Source organism: Schistocerca americana, chromosome 1, assembly GCF_021461395.2.
Source record: "Schistocerca americana isolate TAMUIC-IGC-003095 chromosome 1, iqSchAmer2.1, whole genome shotgun sequence".
Taxonomy (NCBI): domain Eukaryota; kingdom Metazoa; phylum Arthropoda; class Insecta; order Orthoptera; family Acrididae; genus Schistocerca; species Schistocerca americana.
In genome coordinates, this window is record NC_060119.1 from 506,353,826 (window position 1) to 506,378,116 (window position 24,291).

The following is a 24,291-nucleotide window of genomic DNA, read 5'->3' on the forward strand; positions in this document are numbered from 1 at the left end:
GAAACGGGCAGACCAGTGGTAGAAAAAATGTCGAGAGAGAGAGAGAGAGAAAGAGAGAGAGAGAGAGAGAGCGGAAAGAGAGGGAGCGAGGGAGAGAGACAGAAACGGCGAGAGGAGGAGAGTGACGCCGTCCAGCGTCGTACCTGCGCGCATGCGCACTGCGCACGCAGCCGGCACTTGGTGCGAGCGCCGCGGCGGCCGGCGACACAGCGCCGCCTGCGATCGCAGCGGAGCGGTCACTGCGGCGCCGACCGCTGGTGAGGCCGTCGGCACGTGGTCGTCTCTGCGAGGACGCGCGCAGCTTTCGTAGCTGACGTCACAGCAGGTGTTTTCCACCGACGTCACGTCACTAACTGTGTTGCTTTACGCCTGACGTGTGGCGAGCGGATGCAGGCAGGCGGTAGAACACCGAAATGACGCTGTCGACCGGACAGGGCGGTTTTCTGACGAGTTCTGACTGATAGAGATCGAGTCACTCCTCCGCTTGGTCTGCTTCTGACATGTGGCCTCGTGACGCCCTTCTGGTGGTTGGGCTGCTCGGGAGCGTCACACCTGCTCCAGGTAAGTTGCGCACGCCGCATGAAAACATGCAAAAGCACGTCATTTCTCTATCGTCCACGACGTGTTTTAAAAACTCGCACCCATATCTTAATAAGGCAACAATACGTAGATCAGACCTGAAATAAATCGGAAATCGTGTAATGTTACCGACTAATTGCATAACATCAACTATCTAGCATTACAGTGAATAATATACTTTTCCACCGAGGTACTGAAACTACCACATACCTAACAACTGATGTAATAATTATACGTTTTATAATGTGGTTAGAGAGTATGGCAAAATAAGAATATAGTTACTCGTACACGTGACTGTCTCAGTTTAATAGTGAAATATCTTCCAATAAAAACTGCGAAATGTGAGACCCGTTTGTCAGCCCCTTCCTCATGGATGCACCCCATAAAAGTGGCGTTGTTAACTTGAGTCCCGTATCGACGGCATGTGATGTGAATACGCCGACGCTGTGTACGTACTCAACACACACATGCATGTATCCACATAACAGTAATTTCAAAGTATAAATTTAAACTCAGGTTTCTAAATTCTCTGTGATAATACCTAGATAGACGTCTCATTGCTTTAAGTGTACTGAAAAAAGTGAGCCTAACTACTTGTTTTGGTTAGACTGTACGTGTATGGATTTGGGAGCTGCATCGAGATTTATATGGTGAGTGTGAATAAAAAGTTGCACATGTAATAAACGCCCTCGTTGCCAATCGTCACGTGAGATCCTTTAACGTACATTGCTGCTGAAACCGCAACGATTGATACACGACCTTTAGAGCGAAGTAACTATATCAGAGCATAGCCCTCCACTCGTGAGAGTAATAGCGAAGTAGATCAGTTGTGGCCTCGAAGACATTATCCGGTAGACCACGTGTCTTGTGCCAGACCACGGGTCTTCCGCCCGCTATAACCATGTGCAGCAATTACACTGGTTGGCATTAAAACTGCAATAGCAAGAAGACGGCATGCAAAAAACGCCTAACTGACATAATGTGGACTACAGGCTTGGATATGCAAATGATCAGCATTTCATCACAGCCACACGAGGTAGGTACGAGTATGCCATCTCCATTCTGTATAGAAGAAAAGATTACACAGCGGGTTTCAGTTGAGTTCAACTGATTCAGACTTAGTCATGTGGTTCCGAGGTCTCAGATATACACAAAGATGATTGTAGGGCTACTTTACCAAATGCTATTTTTAAACGATTCTATCATCATGATGAAAAATTTGACATATGCCACTGGATAAAAGTCTAGCGTAGACCTTCCCGTGCATCATTGCTTACGGCTGAAAGATGCATGTTATTACTGTATTCTTTCTGACGTACCTTCAGTCTAGGCGTCGGTCCGGTCGTTTCAGATCTCTTGGAACTCAGCAAAGAGCTAGTACTAAATGTTACAGTCGCCCCTACGTCATCTTCATAATTGTATCTTCTTATTCACCCTGTTGCTTAATTAATTTTTTTCCAGCCTGTTCTATTAAATCCTAACATTCATCTTTGATCATAGTAAAAATCCTCTAATTTTACATCATTTTCATATGAATTAGCTAGGTTTCACTGCCATAATTCGAACCTTGAGTTTCAAAATCCCGTGTGTGGTTTACGAAATCTGTTCAGGTCGTTGATACCGTCATCTTAATTTATTTTACCTGTCGTCCTCGAAGCACAAACGTCTTTCATCTGGTGTTGCCAGCTCTTGCTGAAATTTTCCTACTTTCACTCTAAAGTGTTTCTTTTACATTTTCTTCGGCACTGATCTTCAAGCGTATATTCAAACTTGACTGGTAAGTACCTTCGCCTTTGCCTGCACTAGATTCACACCGTATAGCGTCAGCAGAAAGAAAAGGCAGTTCATATATGATCCATGGACAAGTATTTCTCCTTCGTTTCACCAGTTTGAAAATCTGAACACTTTTTCTGAGGTTTCCGGGAGTAGCTCTGGCGGTGCGTGATGCCCCATTCACCCCAGAATGTGTCACTATCTGACGAAGCCTAATAGGAGCCGTGGCATTACCTACTTTGTTCTTGCGGATACTATCATTGAATAATGTGTTGATTTGCATAGGTGATAGTACAGACTGAAAGTGAAAGATATCAAAAACTTAATCGATTAATTCCAGACAAAGAAATAATTCAAAACAGTTGCTAGACTCTGTAACTTCCTCAACTACTTTCATATGAAGCATAATGGTAACAACATTGATCCATTTCTGTTTTCTTTGTGTGTGTGTGTGTGTGTGTGTGTGTGTGTGTGTGTGTGTGTGTGTATGTGTGTGTGTGTGTGTGTGTGTGTGTGTGCGTGTTGGCGCGCGCGCGCCCGCGCGCGCGCGCTAGCGTTTGTGTGACTGATACTGTCTATATGGCTAATTTCACAAATACTATTTTTCAGAATAAAACAAATGTTTCAAATACAAAGGCTATAACTTTTGAGGAGATCAAAATTGCTAGAAAAGATAAAATAGCTGTGAAAGCACACTTTCTGTCGTTCTGTCGCGTACTACGAGTAACGATGCGAAATTTACGCTGTACCAGAAGCCACACAATTTTCATCTTTGTTGGGAAACGTTTCACTGCAGATATTGACAAAGTGTCAATACACTCCGACATACCTAATTTCTTGAACTCTCTACGTAAAGTACTTCCGCGTAACAGAAGCATTCATTGTTGCTTCAATATAAGGGGTAGGAAAAAAGTGTTAACACTCTTGACACTACGGGACAATACTCGTTTCTCCGTACAATTTCAGCATTAGTCGTAGGTCAAGCAATTTACTCCTAATTGTGCTTCTCTTACTTTTATTTCGCAACTAGGTTTGTAAACAAGTAATGCTGTACAGTGTTTGTCCACCTCACTTTCAGTTAGAAGAAAAATCGCCTCTGTGAGTTCTTGTGAGAGTGTGTGAGCGACACAGAGAGAGAGGGGAAGAAGGAGAGAGAGTAGTGGACGGACGAAGGGAGGTGGAAGAGACATAGATCGAACAGAATAACTTTTTGCCCTCTGTCTGTCAAGAACTCATCAGTTATTTTTTTTAAAAAATGGATAATTTATCAACACTAATTTTTTCCTTTAGTGGTTATCACGCAATATTGAAATCTTGCAAGACTCTTCAGACTTTAATACTGAAGTCAGGGCCAACTAGTTAATTGTACACACCAAAGCAAACCGAACAAGCCATAAAGGAGTATTTTACACTCGTTACGTTTAAGTCATTCTTCCACTTCAATTTTTTGCTCTTTGAGAACTTCTATGACTTCATTGGTATCGAGTTCATTGAAGGTGAGCTATCCCTTATGTCGTCTTTCAAGTGACTATTTTAAGCGACTTTGCGAGTAAAGCACTGTCGCTGTTGGGTCATCTTTCTTGCCAACGTATAAAGTGTCAAAAATGGTTCAAATGGCTCTGAGCACTATGGGACTCAACATCTTAGGTCATAAGTCCCCTAGAACTTAGAACTACTTAAACCTAACTACCTAAAGACATCACACACACCCATGCCCGAGGCAGGATTCGAACCTGCGACCGTAGCAGCCCCGCGGTTCCGGACTGCAGCGCCAGAACCGCACGGCCACCGCGGCCGGCTTATAAAGTGTCCATGCCGTAAATTGCTACTACACATCCTTTTAGGACTGCTCTTGCAAACCATTGCAGATGGTACACCATTTCCGGCCGGAGTGGCCGAGGTGTTCTAGGCGCTACAGTTTGGAACCGCGCGACCGCTACGGTCGCAGGTTTGAATCCTGGCTCGGGCATGGATGTGTGCGATGTCCTTAGGTTGGTTAGGTTTAAGTAGTTCTAAGTTCTAGGGGACTGATGACCTCAGAAGTGAAGTCCCATAGTGCTCAGAGCCATTTGAACCGTTTGATACACCATTTCACTGAGACAGACTTACGATCGCAACTTAAGAGTAAATTTCAGTCACAGCAGTCATCTTTTCTATATGCTTCCTAACAGAAATATAGTCACAGTACAAGATCTTACGAGTGGTTCAGATTTATGAAATATTGAGAGCAATGCCACACATTCGGAAATAGTTTTGTCTCATCGTTCAGAGTATTTTCTGCAATGCCCTTCATAATTCATTGTCTCCATGATAGGCGTTGTTATGGCATTTGCTTTAGGGAATCAGCCAAAGCAAGTTACTAAATCCATAACTTAATAAAAAAATATATTGTTGGTTAAGACTCTTGCCAGCCTGTTACTTTTTTTTTCGTCTTCTGTTCATTAAATACTTGCGAACATTAACATGATTACGCTTCGTGTAGCTTATAACTTAATATTTCCTCGTTAATTACATTTGCGAGCTCGGCATGTGTAACTTTTTAGCTTAAGTAATTTTTCTGAGCAAGCTAATGTGTTCTGCCGTACATGTGATGATGGTGATGATGACGACGATGATTAAAAGAATTGCAGGGATGGTGGATGAATATGAAGAATATGGCAAGATCTTACGCAGCAATAAATTCGGTTGAGAATTTGGGTTTACACTAGGATAGCTACTCATTTTCCATGACATACTACTGAAGAAATTTTCTTCCATAACCAGTTTCTAACTCTCAGACGTCTGCCATTGAGAAAACGCATCTGGAGCCCTGAACGCCAAGATAGATACCACTTCAGGTCGTCACCTGCTCCCGTCGGCAGCTATTTGCCTGACGAGTGTACTCTGCTGACGTGTGGTGGACCTCACTTACTGTCCACAGACGTAAGTTTGTTTCTCTTAACTATCGTCTGATTTCGTAGCTCTAGCAGTAGCCGTGTTTGCAGACTAAATTACGTGACTTCAAGCGGACTTTAGTTGAAATATTTTATTTCTCTTGTTTAATGAATAGCACACAGGTCTCCACGTATTCAGCCAATAACGTAGCTGCGTAACTGCGATTTTCGTAATAAAGTTTGCCGCACTTACGTAACGGAATATTTTACATTCTTGCTAATAAGAGAATTTCTATATTACTGCGGAGGAACGTCTCTACCGTTACGACAAGGCAGAATGTCAGAGAAAGAGCTCAAAACTAAGAAGTTGAGTACGTTGCAAAATAATTATTACCGAATAACCCAAAAATATCCTGTCCCACTGAAAGCCACTATTTCTGGAGGATTTTTTTCTTACGTTTCTTTCCTAGGGTGTAGTCGGTGGATACTTGGAGCGTAGAAGTACCTTCAGTCTTGAAGATTAGAGGTGAATATTTGTTACTTAAAGTACGGTGTATGTATTAGACTGGAGTCGAAGAAGTAATTACGACCGCCATGAAATTGAAATGCAGGTGGTTGAGATATTTAGCCTCTACAGTAAATGGGCGATGGGCTGAGAATGTTCTTGGGTGGATTCCAAGAAATAAATACGAATTTGACGTTCTTATAGAATGACATAACATACGCAGGAGTTACATTTATGCTTATAGCTGAAGGACATAAGGTATACATAAGTTTACATAATAATGGTGATGACGACGTTGGTATTGGTGGTTATGTGTGAATCCTTGGTCAGCGTGCGATGTTCGTAACAATAGCGCACAGCAGTAGGACTTGTTAGTCTGTTGTCCTTATAAGCTGCTTCTGTGGGGTAAGAAAAGGAAAGAGCCCATCATACTACGGCTGAGATCACGAATACGAAGAGGACGTTAACAGTACAGCATATGTGGCCGTTTCTCCTATTCGATTATCGACGTTGTCTGGCACCGTGCATGTCTGTGGCTACAGCCTATACTCTTCGTTCTCACGTCTGTTAGGAAATCTTCCAGCTTTTGGACTGTTAGTCGACTGCCTGTGTGCAACTACGAGCTCACAGGCAGTGTGCGAAGAACAAACTAGGTGGAACTCTCGTCCACAACACTATTCTACGCTAAATAATCCATTATGCCGCTATACGCCAGCACCTGTGTTCGACATTTCTTAAGAAAGTAACGAAAAACGCTGCAGAGGACAGTCGACTGAAGATGCCGGCAGCCATACTTGTTTCGTACAGATAAACGCTCTCTACGGTTGTGACAGCAACCAGTTGCTCATCACATTGCTCATCATCCTGAGCCCAGCGCAGTCGTTAGTAGATCATTTGAAATGTGGGTTTTGTCTCAGGAAGATGACTGTAGGTGGTCGTTTTTAGCTATGACCATGATACCATTCGAAATCATTCAGAGTTTATTATACACTATGTGATCGAAAGTATGCGGACTCCAGGCTGAAAATGACTTACAAGTTCGTGGCACCCTCCAACTGTAATGCTGAAATTCAGTATGGGGTTGGCCCATCCTTAACCTCGATGACAGCTTCCACGCTCGCAGGCATACGTTCAATCAGATATTTATTTATTTTTTTTTAATTTCTGGTAAGATCTTATGGGACCAAAATGCTAATATCGTCGGTCCCTAAGCTTACGCGCTACTTAATCTAACTTAAATTAACTTACGCTAAGAACAACGCACACAACCATGTCCGATGGAGGACTCGAACCTCCGACGGGGAGAGCCGCGCGGACCGTGACAAGAGGCCTGAGACCACGCGGCTACCACGCGGGGCTTCAGTCAGTTGCTGGAAGATGTCTCGGGGAATGGCAGCCTATTCTTCACGAAGTGCTAAGTCGGCGTTCAAAAACATCCCAAAGGCGTGCTAGAGGATTCAGATCAGCCAGTCCATTACAGGGATGTTATTGACGGGTAACCGCTCCGCCACAGGCCGTGCGTTATGAAGCGCTCGATCGTGCTGAAAGATCCAGTCGCCATCCCCGAATCGCTCTTCAACAGAGGGGAGCAAGAAGGTGCTTAAATCATAATGTAGGCCTGTGGTGTGATAGTGTCACGCCAAGCAGCAAGGGATGCAAGTCGCTTCCATGATGAAAAACATGCCCACACAATAACAGCAGCACCTCGGAAATTTACTGTTGGCACTACACACGCTGGCAGATGACATTCACCGGACATTCGCTTTTCCCGCACGCTGCCATCATATCGCCACATTGTGTACCGCGTTTCGTCACTCCATACGACGTTTTGCCACTGTTCAGTCGTCCAACGTTTACGCTCCTTACACCAAGCAAGGCGTCGTTTGGCATTTACCGGCGTGATGTATGGTTTATGAGCAGCCGCTCGACCATGAAATCTAAGTTTCTGCACCTCCCCCCTAACTGTTGATCCTGAAGCAGTTTGGTATTCATGTGTGATGGTCTGGGTAGATGTCTGCCTACTACTCATTAAGACCGTCTTCAGCTGTCGGTGGTCTCTGTCAGTCAACAAACGAGGTCGGCCTGTACGATTCCTTGAGTACGTTTCTCTTCACGTTTCGACTTCACTATGACATCGGAAACAGTGGACCTAGGGAGGCCTAGAAGTATGGAAGTCTCGCGTACAGACATATGACACAACTGACACCCAATCACCTGACCACGTTCGAAGTCCGTGAGTTCCGTGGAGGGCCCCATTCTGCTCTCTCACGATGTATAATGACTATTGAGGTCACTGGTATAGAGTACCTGGCGGTGGGCATCAGCTCAATGTATGTAATATGAAAAACGTATGTTTTTGGGGGTGGTTCAAATGGTTCTGAGCACTATGGGACTTAACATCTATGGTCTTCAGTCCCCTAGAACTTAGAACTACTTAAACCCAACTAACGTAAGGACATCACACAACACCCAGTCATCACGAGGCAGAGAAAATCCCTGACCCGACCGGGAATCGAACCCGCGACCTCGTGGACGAAAAGCGGGAACGCTACCGCAAGACCACGAGCTGCGGACTAAGATACTGATGACCTTAGAAGTTAAGTGCCATAGTGCTCAGAGCCATTTGAACCATTTGAACCAAAAGCAACACGGCTGTGCCATTCCAAACCACTATAATAATTCTACCTCGCCAGGTTGGTGTTGGGTCTGTCGAGGTTGTGCAGAACCGCGACGCTATGTAACACTGACCACAGTGCGTCACCACTCATCAACAGCCCATGCTTCCCGGTCACTGCGCCGCTCCAAACGCACTCGTTTGTTTGAGGCACATGGAATGGTAATTTTCTGCGAATCTTTGCGGGATGACAGGGAATGTTGTAGGCAGTCCATTGATGAGAAAAGTTAATCTTCGTGGACCAGTGGTTCTGCTCGTAACTGGAAACCGAAAGGTCAGACAACGGAATACGTAATTCAGTCTGCTTTTAATTTAGCATTCACCACTTAGAGAGGTGGCGATTCGTCAGGAACGATACGTCCTCAGATGGCAGGCGGAGATGTAAATGGTGACGTTGTCATGGGTTACACAACACGGGACTCCTTCCTTGTTGTGGTCAGACGTTGTCGATCGGAAACCTGACGACGAGTGTGCCTGCCGTCTAGTCCCTGTGCACTCCAACACTGGGCGACCGTCACATCTGGATCTGAACACTGCACGATTCGACTAGCCGGACAAACGGGTACACACAGTGAGGCTCCTTTCAGTGTCTGTAAGAACTTAGTAACTCTGTCTCAGACGAATTCGTGGCATATCTCTGCCCTTTATAGTGATTACTCAGTATCTGACGCTGTTCACACTCCTATATCCTAACAGTCCTCGTAACAATATTAAACAAGAACAAGACAACCATACCCTAGTACCCGTTGCACCAATCATAAAGAAATGCGTTTCCTTCTCTGCCAGTGGATTGTACATGAGCGATGATACATTGACACCCGGCAGTGTCTTCTGACTGCTTCACATTTTTCTTCAGGCACTGTAACAGCATTTCAACGTATCCGCTCACAGTAGAAACAATTAATGTTATCTATATTTTGCTTGTAAGGAAAGGTCACGCAGCAAAATTTCTCGTTCACTAATCGTTGGGGTATGTTGGATGCCGCGAGCCGGTAAAGACACCAGGTGGAACGTTAAAATTCGAAAGCAGCGGGATATTGGCCTATGTTTGTCGTTTCAGTGAAAATGCTGCTCTTGGTGGGAGCAAATATGGAGTCGATGGGTTCAGGAGGGCCTTACTCAAACCCAAGGAGGATCACAGCGCCCTCAGTGAATGACGCCCGAGGGGACATACATATTACTCGGTTGGTGATGCAACGGCACGTATCTAGTCAGGAACTGGGATTCTCTGCAAAAAGACATCGCACTGACATTTGGAGCACCAAGGACAGCACAGCAGCCTTCGTTCAGCTTCTCTTAACAGCGGAAAGAACTGCATCAATTGCGGTGCGCACAATGTCGAAACTATACACAGGAGTGGCGTCACGTCTTTTTCAGACGAGTCCCGTTTCTGCGTGCATCAAGATGAGGGTACCTTGAGTGGAGGCTCCGAGGATAATGAAAGTTGTCAAATTGCTTTCGCCATTTTCATACGTGTCCAGCAGCCGGGGCGATTGTATACGGCCCGTTTGGGTACACTATAAGATCACCTCTTTTTCACGTAGCCTGTAAGTCGTCAGCAGTCCCCTATTTTCGAGTTCTCCGTGATGCTACGAGGGCTATTCGGAGAGTAAGGTCCAACAGGGTGCGAAATGGAAACCACACAGTGAAAATCCGCTGAAGCTTTTCACAATTGCTTCTGCAGTGTCTCCAGTATGCCCGCCGATCGCGTCACCTCACTTTTTTTTCAGTTCTGAGTGCACAGTGAGCACGTTAAGATGCTTAGAAATATAATATGTCCCACCAGGTGCGAAGTCCTGGTGTGACATTTCGCCTGATGGCATTCAGCCCACATAGCACGACTGTCACACATTTCCTTTCACATGAAAATTCTCAGACGCACTCTGAAGGGCGTAATGAAGAGTCTCCTGCAGCGTTTTCGATGGGAAATGTTTGATCACCCACAACAGCGCCCTTAATTGACTCTTCCTGAGCTTCATCTCTACTTACATGAACCGCTAGCTACGAAAACAACGTTCAGGCACAGACAACGAGCTGTAGACAAGCTTAAAGAATTGTGAGGAAGCACAGGCGGCTTGCTCCTACACTACAGGCCATTAAAATTGCTACACCACGAAGGTGACGCGCTACAGACGCGAAATTTAACCAACAGGAAGAATATGCTGTGATGTGCAAATGACTAGCTTTTCTGAGCATTCACACAAGGTTGGCGCCGGTGGCGCACCTACAACGTGCTGACGTGAGGAAAGTTTCCAACCGATTTCTCATACACAAACAGCAGTTGACCGGCGTTGCCTGGTGAAACGTTGTTGTGGTGCCTCGTGTAAGAAGGTGAAATGCGTACCATCACGTTTACGACTCTGATATAGGTCGGATTGTAGCTTATCGCGATTGCGTTTTATCGTATCGTGACATTCCTGCTCGCGTTGGTCGATATCCAATGACAGCAGAATATGGAATCGGTGGGTTCAGGACGGTAATACGGAACGCCGTGCTGGATCCCAACGGCCTCGTATCACTAGCAGTCGAGATGACAGGCATCTTATCCGCATGGCTGTAACGCATTATGCAGCCACGTCTCGATCCCTGATTCAACAGATGGGGACGTTTGCAAGACAACAACCATCTGCACGAACAGTTCGACGACGTTTGCAGCAGCATGGACTATCAGCCGGAGACTGTGGCTGCGGTTAACCTTGACGCTGCATCAGAGACAGGAGCGCCTACGATGGTGTACGAACGAAGAACCTAGGTGCACGAATGGCAAAACGTCATTTTTTCGCATGAATCCAGGTTCTGTTTACAGCATCATGATGGTCGCATCCGTGTTTACCGATATTGCGGTGAACGCACATTGGAAGCGTGTATTCGTCATCGCCATACCGGCGTATCACCCCGCGTGATGGTATGGGGTGCCATTGGTGCCGTCTCGATCACCTCTTGTTCGCATTGACAGCACTTTGAACAGTGGACGTTACATTTCAGATGTGTTACGGTCCGTGGCTCTACCTTTCAACCGATCCCTGCGAAACCCTACATTTCAGCGGGATAATGCACGACCGCATGTTGCAGGTCCTGAACGGGCCTTTCTGGATACAGAAAATGTTCGACTACTGCCTCGGCCAGCATATTCTCCAGATCTCTCATCAATTGAAAACGTTTGATCAATGGTGGGTGAGCAACTGGCTCGTCACAATACGCCAGTCACTACTCTCGATGAACTGTGGTATCGTGTTGAAGCTGCATGGGCAGCTGTACCTGCACACGCCATCCAAGCTCTGTTTGACTCAATGTCCAGGCGTATAAAGGCCGTTATTACGGCCAGAGGTGGTTGTTCTTGATACCGATTTCTCAGGATCTATGCTAGTATAATATATTTGTCCATTGAATACCCGTTTACCATTTGCATTTCTTCTTGGTGTAGGAATTTTAATGGCCCGTACTGTATGATGATAGGAAAGCTGGTAAAACGCTATGAAAAATGTCATAATCGGAGCGGCGACTAGGTAAAGAAGCAGCTGGAAGGTGTAGGCAACTGTTGGAAATAAAATATTTTTGATTTTCACGGTGGTTTCCAGTCTGCGACCGAGTGGACCTTACTTTCCGAATAGGTCTCGTCTCTATTAGCTAGATACACGGCTGTCCGATGCCCATGATATCCCGAGATGCCTCATATAGAGGGTGTAATTCGACTAAAGCTCTGGTCATCGGGTTGTTTGGACCTCTCATCCATTAAAAACATTTGGTTCTGTGTCGCTATGATGTTTTCTCGCCACCATTCGCTAGTCACTGCGACTGCTTACCGGTGGCCTGGAGTTGAAGAAACATAGTGAATACCCGTATGAGGCATCAAAGTTCAGTTCGACTCCAAGCCCCGCTTGATTTGAGGCGTTGTTGCTTCCAGCGCTGTTAGCAACGTGCTCTAAATTTCGCATTTCATAGCTTCCAGATCACTTAAAATTAAAAGTTTATTCCTCCTATTAATCTGCACAAGTGAAATGTATATAATTTCGTTATTTTCTATGATATCTGGATTTTCTGTTTTAGTGGCCAACAGCCAAAAGCATTTTAAAGTAACACCTAGACTGTCAGTATCGATTCCAGAATGTACTAACTCTCGGACCTGTTAGCATATAATAAATATGCTCCTTCAGTCTGAGGTACGACTCATTTGTTTTGTTGTCGTTACTACCTCCAAATCAAGCAGGTAATAAAGTGAGGTAGCAATAGTTACGGGAGAGCGATGTACACACATTAAGATGGCGATAGCACCTCGTACGCGAGGTACAAAAGGGCAGTGCATTGACGGAGCCGTCATTTGTACCCAGGTGATTCATTTGAAAAGTTTCCGACTTGATTATGACTGCATGACCGGAATTAACAGACTTTGAACACGGATTGGTAGGTAGAGATACACTAAGTGATCAAAAGTATCCGATGCCGTCATGTTTTTCATATTTGCTGCATTGTGCTGCCACCTACTGCAGGTACTCCATATCAGCGATCTCAGTGGTCATTAGACATTGTGAGAGAGGAAAACACGGCCCTACGCAGAACTCACGGACTTCGAACATGGTTAGGTGATTGGGAGTCACTTGTGTCATACGTCTGTAAGCGAGATTTCCACACTCCCAAACATCCCTAGGTCCACTGTTTCCGATGTGATAGTGATGTCGAAACGTGTAGGGACACGTACAGCACAAAATCGTACAGGCCGACCTCGTCTTTTTCTGATAGAGACAGCCGACAGTTCAAGAAGGATGTTATGTGTAATAGGCATACATCTATCCAGACCATCACACAGGAATTCCAAACTGCACCAGGATCCACTGCAAGTACTGTGACAGTTAGGCAGGTGGTGCGAAAACTTAGATTTCATGGTCGAGTGGCAGCTCATAAACCATACATGACGCCGGTAAATGCCAAACGATGCCTCGCTTGGTGTAAGGAGCATAAACATTTGGCGATTGAACAGTGTAAAAACTTTATGTGGTTTGACGAATCACCGTACAGAATGTGGCGATCCGATGGCAGGGTGTGGGTATGCCGAATGCCCGGTGAACGTCAACTGCCAGCGTATGTAGTGGACAGTAAATTTCAGAGGCGGTGGTGTTATGGTGTGGTCGTGTTTTTCTTGGAGGGTGTTTCTCCCCTTGTTTCGTGTGGCGCTATCACGACAAAGGCCTGCGTTGACGTTTTAAGCACCTTCTTCCTTCTCACTGTTGAAGAGCAATTCAGGAGTGGCAATTGCATCTTTCAGCACGATCGAGCACATGTTTATAATGCACGGCCTGAGGCGGAGAGGTTACACGACAATATCATCCCTTTAATGGACTGGCCTGCACAGACTCCTCACCTGAATCGTGTAGAAAACCTTTGGAAAGTTTAGTAACGTCGATTTCGTGCCAGGCCTCACCGACCGACGTCGATACCTCTCCTCAGTGCAACACTCCGTGAAGAATGGGCTTCCATTCCCCAAGAAACCTTCCAGCACCTGATTGAACGTGTGCATGCTAGAGTGGAAGCTGTCATCAAGGCTAAGGGCGGGCCAACACCTTACAGAATTCCAGCATTGCTGATGGAGGACGCCACGAACTTGTAAGTTATTTTCAGCCACGTGTCTGGATACGTCTGATCGCATTGTATAGATGGATGGAACATTCCATTTTGGAAATCCTTAGGATATTCAATATTCCGTAATCCATAGTCAAGAACTTGCCGACAGCACAGTGGCCTTCACTTAACGACCGAGAGTAACGGCATTTGTGTAGAGTTTTTAGCTATAACAGCCAAGCAACACTGCATGAAATAACGCAGAAATCATTGTGGCACGTACGAAGAAAATGTAAGCTAGGACGGTGGGGCGGAATTTAGCGTTAATAGAGTATGCAACACACGAGCGACGCGGGAGTCTTGCTAACGATAAGACATCCCCTTTAGCGCCTCTCCTGGACCCGTGACCATATCGTTTGAACCCTAGGCAATTGGAAAACCGTGGCCTTGTCAGATGAGTCCGGATTTAAGTTGGTAAGGGCTGATGGAATGGTTTGAGAGTGGAGAATACCCCACAAAACCATGGCCCCAAACTGCCAACAAGGCACTGTGGAAGCTAGCAGTGGCTCCACAGTGGTGTGAGCTGCGTTTACATTAAATGACATGAGTTCTTTGGACCAACTGAGCCCATCATTGATTGGAAATGGCTATGTTTGGCTACTTGGGGACCATTTGCAGCTTCATGTTCCCAAACAAAGATGTAATTTGTACGGATGATAAGGTGTCATCTCACAGGGCCACAACTGTTTCCCATTCGTTTGAAGAATATTTCGGACAACTGGAGAGAGTTATTTGGCCACACAGATCACCCTACATGAATCCCATCGAATATTTGCGCGACGTAATCGAGAGGTCAGTTCGTGCACAAGCACAGGGAACACTTTCCCAATTCTGTACGGCTGTAGAGGCAGCATGGCTCAATATTTCTTCATGAGACTTCCAACGAACTGTGGAGTCCATGCTACGTTGAGTTGCTGCGCTACCCCGGACAAAATGAGGTGGTACATGATATTAGGTATCCCATGACTTTTTCCACCTCAGTATAGATGTATTAGGAATCTCCAGTGACATTCAGCGACATGTTGTATGTTTTTTTTGCCTCGACGCTTGCCAGTGTAGTGGTACATCATTAAACTCCGCAGCTTACTGTATGAACGTGTAAGCAGATATCTTTGACAGATATTTCAGTGAACCTCAGTTGATGTTCAGGTACTGAAAGTAAATACGGAACGACCCACAGAGATGTGATGGGTGAGGGTGTTGTTGGGCACAAACATAAGCACACGATGTCACTTGGAATGACATAAAAATTGCATACCTTGTAGAATGTGTGACCTATACTTAAGGGTAGTGTGTGCTATTTTGCATCTTTCAGACAGAATGAGTCAGGTACGATAGTCAAATGTGGAATATTACATTCTACTGCCGCGCGGGATTAGCCGAGCGGTTTAAGGCGCTGCAGTCATGGACTGTGCGGCTGGTCCCGGCGGAGGTTCGAGTCCTCCCTCGGGCATGGGTGTGTGTGTTTGTCCTTAGGATAATTTAGGTTAAGTAGTGTGTAAGCTCAGGGACTGGTGACCTTAGCAGTTAAGTCCCATAAGATTTCACACACATCTTACACATCATTCTACTTCTGTATGTACATCTAAACTCAGCAAGGCACCTTACGGTGTGTCGCAGAGGGTATTTTCTGCAACACTGTCTCTTTTGGATGCTTTTGCTGATCCAGTCTGCCTATGTATTGGCAGTACGTTACAATTGTTTATGCTGATGGTCAGCTGCCACCCCCTGCACCAAGCGTTAATCCTCTGCAGGTCTTCCTGTTTTACACTACAATTTTCTAGTGTCGTGTCTTCTCTGTATACAACGGCATCATCGTGAATAGCCTAACAGGAAGTCCGACCCTGTGTACTAGGTCAATTCTACATTTGTATATATTGTGAAAAGTAATGGTCCTGTAACACTCCCCTGGGGGACGCTCGAAGTTATTTTGGAGTCCGATGACTCGTCTCCGCTCAGAATTACATGCCGTGTTCCGTTTACCAGAAACGTGTACAGCCACGCATTTGTTGTGGTATCCCATACGCTCGTATGTTGTTCACTGTGTGACCGTGTGGAACTGCATCTTTTGCAGACAATGAATTTACTCACTATTAGGGTGGATTGCGAGTCGTGCCCTGATGACAGTTGGTAAGAAAATTGTCTGTAAAATTCAATAGCGCAGATTCGAGGCACTTTGCTTTAATCTGGCAGAAGGCTACAAAATCGTCTTTTGTCTCTGGATCAGCAGGTTCCATGAGTATTGGGTAACGCGGTACGTATTTTGGCACTGTAATGGGCGTTTATGGATCTAACGAATTCCAGACCAACGATAGTTACCGGGTTTGTTGTAGAGAATGTGAAATTTACTGATTGTAATGTGAGGAAAAATTTTTCTGTTCAGAGGCAGTAATTACTGATCGCAATGTGCTGTAAAACATTAGTTTTGATTAATAGAACAATAAACTCACAGTTTATGAAGGCACTTTATACTCAGCCACGCAAGCCACACTGTGACAACAGTTTAGAATTGGACATTTTACTACAACGGTATGGTAATGCTACTGACCAGATTCACAGGAAATTTTCCCTTGGTTCGACAACAATAAAGGGCTTGTTGAACTGGCCCGTTCAAACGTTCGTTCTCAGTTCCACCAAATGAGGCGGCGCGACTAGCTAAGACACTAGACTCGAATTAAGGATGGATTGGAATTAGTCGCTTATGCACACCTAGATCTATGTTTTACTTAGTTTCCATAAACTGATAAAGGCAAAATATGGGATGGTGACTTTGAAAAGGAGTGACCAATTTCCTTCAGCTTACGCCTCTGAGCTACTGCTGTAATGATATCGTAGTTGATGGCACACTGAACTCTAACTTTCTTTCGTTTCTTTAAATAGATGGCGTCCTTAGGATAAAGAAAAATATTGCAGTTCACAGCTTTTTCTTGAATAGTGTGTTAAATATTGCTGCTCTTCGATCTTTATATAAACCTTGCGATCTCACCTGGATTATCGCTACAGCTAAACTGAAGAGCCAAAGAAAGTGGTACACCTGAATAATATCGTGTACGGCCCCCGCTAGAGGCGGAAGTGCCGCAACACGACGTGGATTCCTGATATTCACGGTACACTCGTGAAATGATCGTACGGGAAAATCCCCACTTCATCGCTACCTAAGAAACGCTGTGACCAATCGTTCGTGCTCCGACTATAACACCACGTTCAGACTCATATCTTGATAACCTGCCATTGTAGCAGCAGTAACCAACCTCACAACTGCGCCAGGCACCTGTAGTGCTTTATAGGTGTTTCCGACCTCAGCGCCGTATTCTGCCTGTTTACATATCTCTGTATTTGCATACGCATTCCTATACGAATGTTTTGTCGCTTCAGTGTATTATGGCCTCGATATTTCCGAGACTTCTGCCTCTAATGTTTGTGTTCATATCCGATTACCGCTCCACGTGAATGGGCAGTACCTCAGTAACTCCATGTGGCGGCGTTTGAGAACGATATTGCATGGTGTGGTTAATCTTTCATTGCTGTAACTGAGTGCTCGAATCCTTACCCCGATACTGCTAATTGATGCATGACTTACTTGTTATTTCTTATTCTCAAACCAAGGGAAAAGCTTCAAGTATGTATAAATTCAGTCGCGTTATACATGACATACCCTCAACTGTCAGCTTTTCTTATACAGCTTTTATATTGTGATGATTTACAACGAAGTGCTAATATTTTCATATGTAACCGTCACGCGACTAGTGTAAAGTATAAGACAAGATGACAATGTCTGCTGTTATCAATTTTAATATGTGAAGAAATGAAACATTCAACAAATTTTCAAATGGTTCAGATGACTCTGAGCACTATGGGACCTAACATCTGAGGTCAACAGTCTCCTAGAACCACTTAAACCTAACTAACCTAAGTACATCACACACATCTGCGACTGTAGCAGCAGCAGCGCGGTTCCGGACTTAAGCGCCTAGAACCGCTCGGCCACACCTGCCGGCTTCAACGAAGGCAACGACGGACAAGATAACAAGGGAAAAAAAGGAAAAAAAAACTAAAAGCCACTGACGATGAATAGGTGGTTAAGCAAGATCAAGAGCGAAGTGCTCTGATAAAGGATGTAATACGGTGTTGTCGTCCATCGCCCTTATTGTTCAGTCTATACTCCGAGGAAACAATTATGGAGATAAAAGAAAGGTTCAAAGACGAGATTAAAATTCAGGGTGAAAGGATATCAATGTTACGATTCGCTAATGACATTGCATCCTCAATGAAAGTGAAGAAGAATTACAGGACCTGTTGAATGAAATGAACAGTCTAATACAGAATGTGGAACAGAGTAAATGGAATAAAGACAATACTAATGAGAATTAACAGGAATTATAACAGCGAGAGACTAAACATCAGAACTGGGGATCATGAAGTAGATGAATTATGCTTATTCGAACCAAAATTACCCATGATGGACGGAGCAAGGAAGACATAAAAACAGACTAGCCTTGGCAAAAGGGGAATTCATAGCCAAGAGAAAACTAATATTAAACATAAGCCTTAATTTGAGGAATAAATTTTTGAGAATCTACTTTTGGAGCACAGCATTGCAGAATTGTGAAACATGGACTTCGGGAAAACCGGAAGAGGAGAGAATCGAAGCATTTGAGATGTGATGCTACAGAAGAATGTTGAAAGTTAGATGGAGCGATTAGATGAGGAATGAGCAGGTTCTCCGCAGAATCGGTGAGGAAACGAATATATGGAAAACAGTGGTAACAAAAGGGATCTGAATGATAGCACATTTGTTAATACGTCAGGAATAATTTTCATGGAACTAGTTGGTGCTCTAAAGGGTAAAGACTGTAGAGGAATACAAAGATTTGAATAAATTCAACAAATAACTGAGGATGTTGGCTGTAAGTACTAGTCTGAGAAGAAAATGATGGTACAGGAGAGGAATCAGTGGCGGGTCGTATGAAACCAGTCAGGAGAGATGGGAAGTGCTGTACGTTGAGGACAGTGTACCTAGGTACACATCATGTTTCCCGTTAGGTACTTCAATTTAGTGATCAAGTTTACAATCACACTAAGAAATGCGCACCAGTGGCCGCCCTAATTAGTTTTTACTCTAAGAGATGTGGCTGTCTATTGCGGAACGCTAGTAATTTTTTTTTAGTTCAACACATTTAAGTGCCGTATAATATATTAAAGCTATTTGGAAAAAATGTAAATTCTTCAGCTACAGAACTTTATGGTGATTAAAGTTCTATATATTTTTCAAAATAATTTTACAATCCATGGACGTTTAGGCCATACTTCGTCGATCGTACCCCTTGAATAGGAAGTAGCTCTTCTGTAATGGAAATTTGACGTTTGCACCTGAACTGAGTACTTTTAATATGATAATAATTCACGTGTCTTGAAAGCGGAGAGTTGTGTTAGTTTCCAATGCCTCCAATTTCAAAATGTATTAAACTTGTTATTGCTTTTTGAACTTACTTAATTTGATTTCATTTACTGATTACTGGTGCCTGGAAGAGTAGTAATGTAACAAACAGACTATTAAAAAGGTATTTAGATGATCTTCTCGATTGTGACATTTCTAAAGCAGAATGTATGATCCTGAGTTCATACCCATGTTATACCTTGGAACATTTTTTTCTCATGTAAATACGTTATACACAACTGCAACCAGTCACTTTTTTCAATTATAATGCTTTATTACATGAACCGGTTTTCGAAACTTTTCAGGTTCATCTTCTGATGGTTCCGGGAGGATCCGGGAAGTTACATCATTACTGGTAGTAGCATAATGCTGGGTGCTGGTTCTATGGCAGAAAGATGGGTCACACTTTAGTGTATCGCCATGACTATAGCTTATCTGTCGATATGGATGTAAATTTAGTTTTTACTTACTGCGACAGTATAGGCGGCTTTTTTCGTGTCTGTCTGCCTCCATTTTGATGTCCAGAACACTTTCACACAAACTATATTAGTTTACACTTTGACAGTGACACTTTACCAGTGTCCAGCATGCGCTTTACAACTTTGCTTGTAACAAAGATCTTGACAGAAAGATATGGCATAGGCCTACTTTGTACAGAGATGTAATTTGTTGTTCCTTACATGTGTTAAAGTCGATATAAGGGCACGCATTTTAATCAGAATGGCGATAACATGAGAGCACAAGGTAAAATAAATAAATAAATTACTACAAGAACAAATTTCAGGTGATCTGATATCTTATTTCTACTTGTATATTACAGGCAGTTTTTTTTTTTTAATACCTGAATCCCAAGGAATCAATAATACAGAGTTATTGTATCTGCAGTCAGGTGCAGCTGTCTGTATGACTCCTCACTGCAGATACAATAATTCTGTATTATTGATTCCTTGGGATTCATGTATTAAAAAAACTGCCTGTAATATACAGGTAGAAATAAGATATCAGATCACCTGAAATTTGTTCTCGTAGTAATTTATTCATTTATTTTATATTATGCTCTCATGTTATCGCCATTCTGATTAAAATACGTGCCCTTATATCGACTTTAACACATGTAAAGAACAACAAATTACATCTCAGTACAAAGTAGGCCTATGCCATATCTTTCTATCAAGATCTTTGTTACAAGCAAAAGTTGTAAAGCGCATGCTGGACGCTGGAAAAGTGTCACTGTCAAAGCGTAAACTAATATAGTTTGTGTGAACTGGACATCAAACTGGAGGCAGACAGACACGAAAAAAGCCGCCTATACTGTCGCAGTAAGTAAAAACTAAATTTACATCCATATTGACAGATAAGATATAGTCATGGCGATACACTAAAGTGTGACCCATCTTTCTGCCATAGAACCAGCACCCAGCATTATGCTACTATCAGTAATGATGTAACTTCCCGGATCCTCCCGAAACCATCTGAAGATGAACCTGAAAAGGTTCGAAAACCGGTTCATGCAATAAAGCATTATAATTGAAAAAAGTGACTGGTTGAAGTTGTGTATAACTTATTTACATTCAATATAAAGTCACGGTTCTAAAATATCCGTAATGGATAAGCATAATTTTTTTCGCATTGGGAAAATCCTTACTTTTAGGGACTTTGTTTGTGAATTGAAAAAAAGTCTTCAGCGCAAAATTAGTGAATGCTACGGTCTTAAAATGGAATAAGAAAATACAGGGTTGGTCAAATGCCATGTCCCCTAGGATAAAATCTACGTTGGAATGTAATGATCTTGGCTCGTAGGACAAAGTCGTCATTAGTGGAGACAGTGGAAATACCAAGAGACGAACGCATGCTAAAGACGTGCTTTGGTACGATCAAAATGTTACATCAAAGGCGATCTGGAGGATCTGAAAGAGTACTATACAACCACCACCCGATCAGTTGTTCACACATACCTCTAGTGAAGAATGTGTTCACAACTGATTACCATGCTGCTGATGGCACAACTGAACACGACGAAGGACACTGCTGGACACTGGCCGTAACGTCGCTGTTGTATTTCTGTGCCGGCTCTGGTGGTATTGTCCTGCGGGTTAATTAATGCTCTTGGTGTGTTCCCGTACCTGTAGGCTTCATGCGCTCACACGGGAAAAAATAGGTAGCCATTCCACCGGACCCCGTCTATCAGCCCAACTCCCAGGAAGAACATCATCCAGGAATCGGTGGACGTTTGGAATGAAGTTTGTACGTGCGCCATTCTGTTGGAAGACCTACGTCCACGTTCGAGAGGCAGCTCGACCAAATAGGGTGGTAATGCTTCGTCAAGATACTGTCTGCAGCGTGCAGCGGTGAACGTTCCGTTAAAATACACTGGTGTCCAAAATTAAAGCAACAAACAGCTATTTCCTCGACCTGTATCTAATTCACGATATAATCGTACAAACTGTCCACTGTCTGTACAATCGTGTTCTGCACAGCAGATGGCATTCTGGTCAATGGACGACTACGCCAACCATGATGTCAGAGCATCTATCAAACTGGGGGTGTTTGCTGGGTAGTCCCACATCCAAAGTAGCTGTGTACGCAGTCACAGACCCTGCAGTTTGGCACAGAAAATACGACTACTGGGCTCTCTGCGATGAAGAGCCAAAGAAAGAATGGAAGCAGGACAATGGAAAACTGATGTGGCCAGATGGGTTAATGTGAATCATTTTGTTGTTTACCGGGTGTGGCCAGAGTTTATAGAGACCGTAACTGTATCCCAACGATCGTGGCAGGGCCGACCACATGTGGCATCAGAAAGAGAGAACCGTTATTTGGCCGTAAGGGGACAACGTTACCGCCTTAGTATTGCACGGCATCTGGCATCTGACCTCTCAGCATCCAGTAAAAGCGTTGTATCGAAGTAAAGGCTATACAGAAGTCTTTGGCATACTGGCGTTTTCTGTCGGATACCTTCTTTACGGCCGGCCGAAGTGGCCGTGCGGTTCTAGGCGCTGCAGTCTGGAACCGCGAGACTGCTACGGTCGCAGGTTCGAATCCTGCCTCGGGCATTGATGTGTGTGATGTCCTTAGGTTAGTTAGGTTTAACTAGTTCTAAGTTCTAGGGGACTAATGACCTCAGCAGTTGAGTCCCATAGTGCTCAGTGCCATTTTTTAACCTTCTGTCCGTGTACCTCTGACGCGTCTTCACAGAAGGGAATGGCTAGATTGGAGTCGTCAACGTGTTACCTGGACGGTCGTACAGTGGACCAATGTTCCTCCCACGGATGAGCCCGATTTGGTCTGGACGAGTTAGTATGTGGAGGGAACGTGGAACACGATTTCAGGAACCAAACATTGTGGAAAAAGATCGGTATCGAGGACGATCCCTAATGGGATTATGTTGACCACTCGAGCACTTCTTCATGAAATTGTACGGGTGAATCGGCAAGGTTTAACTGCTGTGCTCATGGACGATAGTGCTCACCCTCATAGAGTGTGAGTAGTTGATGTTTTCTTGAGAGTTGAAAATATTGCACATACGTCGTGGCGTGCTCGCTCTCCCGGTTTGAATCCCACAGAATTTGTCTGCGACGCACCTGGTTGCATCACGTCAGCATCCATCAACCACTCTCGTTATTGCCTCAATATGAGATTGACGATATCATTCACAGCATGTCCCATCGTTTTCAGGCCTATCTTGCTGTCAGAGATTGTGATATCCCTTACTGAGCACGTTAACAAGTTGTCGAAGTGTGTGTGTAAACCCGTTAAGATGGAAAAAACGAAGAACAATTTTGTTTACTGTTATGTATGTTGCAGTTAGCTCGTGGTCTAGTGGCAAGTGTTGCTCCCTCTGGCTCACCGGGTCCCGAGTTCGATTCCCGGCCGGGTTGGGGAAAATATGGTTCAAATGGCTCTAAGTACTATGGGACTTAACATCTGTCATCAGTCGCCTAGACTTAGAACTACATAAACCTAACTAACCTAAGCATATCACACACGTCCATACCCGAGGCATGATTCGAACCTGCGACCGTAGTAGCAGCGCTGTTCCGTACTGAAGCGCCTAGAACCGCTTGGCCACAGCGGCCGGCCGGGTTGGGGATTTTCTCTGTCCTGGGACTGGGTGTTTGTGTTGTTCTCATCATTTCATCATCGCCATTTTCGACCGTGGCTAGTTTTGACTGTGTAAAAATTGGGACTTTGTACGGGCGCTGATGACCGTGCAGTTAAGCGTCCTCCAAACCAATTATCATCATGATGTTACGGTTGTTTACGTTCTTTATTATTTATGTGGTTTGTACTTTGCTATCAACTGTTTATACTGTTTTGTGGCAAAATAAACTCAACCTTGCCGAAAGTATCGTTTATTACTTTAATTTTGGACACCAGTGTACATGGGATCGATGAGGAAATCTTCATGTGTGGTATAATGTTGGATATTTCTTACTATCAAAATATTCGTCGAGTACGGAAAGTAAATATCCTACATTGAATTAACTATTGTGAACGTTTGTTTAATTTCATAAGGCCAGGAACGTTATACTGGCAGATAAATGTTGCTGTGAGTATCTCGTTGCCTAGGGTGTCGGTTCCTGTTTATAATTTAAAATTAATAAGTCCAAGGTTTCTTTTCTGTTTCAGTAAAAGTCACAGGAATGTCGTTGCTTTTTGACATCATCAGTATTTATTCATAAATTCTTGACAACTTGTTGAGCAGATGCATTGTGCAACATTTCAACACAACCCAAAGAACTTGATAGTGACTTTCACCAATGTCGACAATAACTGAAACTATTGCAGTGCGCTTGGCTTCTAAAATTTCTGTAAGTATTACGTACGTAGCTTCCAG

General features: G+C 44.0%; 1 protein-coding gene across 1 annotated transcript in view; it reads left to right on the forward strand.

The window, feature by feature from the left end:
• The first annotated feature begins 221 nt into the window (after positions 1-221).
• LOC124624337 overlaps positions 222-24,291 on the forward strand; it is a 558,871-nt gene continuing 534,801 nt past the window's right edge. The window contains exon 1 of the mRNA XM_047149100.1: positions 222-561. Within this exon, the coding sequence (XP_047005056.1) occupies positions 501-561 (61 nt within the window). The 5' untranslated portion in view covers positions 222-500. The remainder of the gene's footprint in view (positions 562-24,291) is intronic.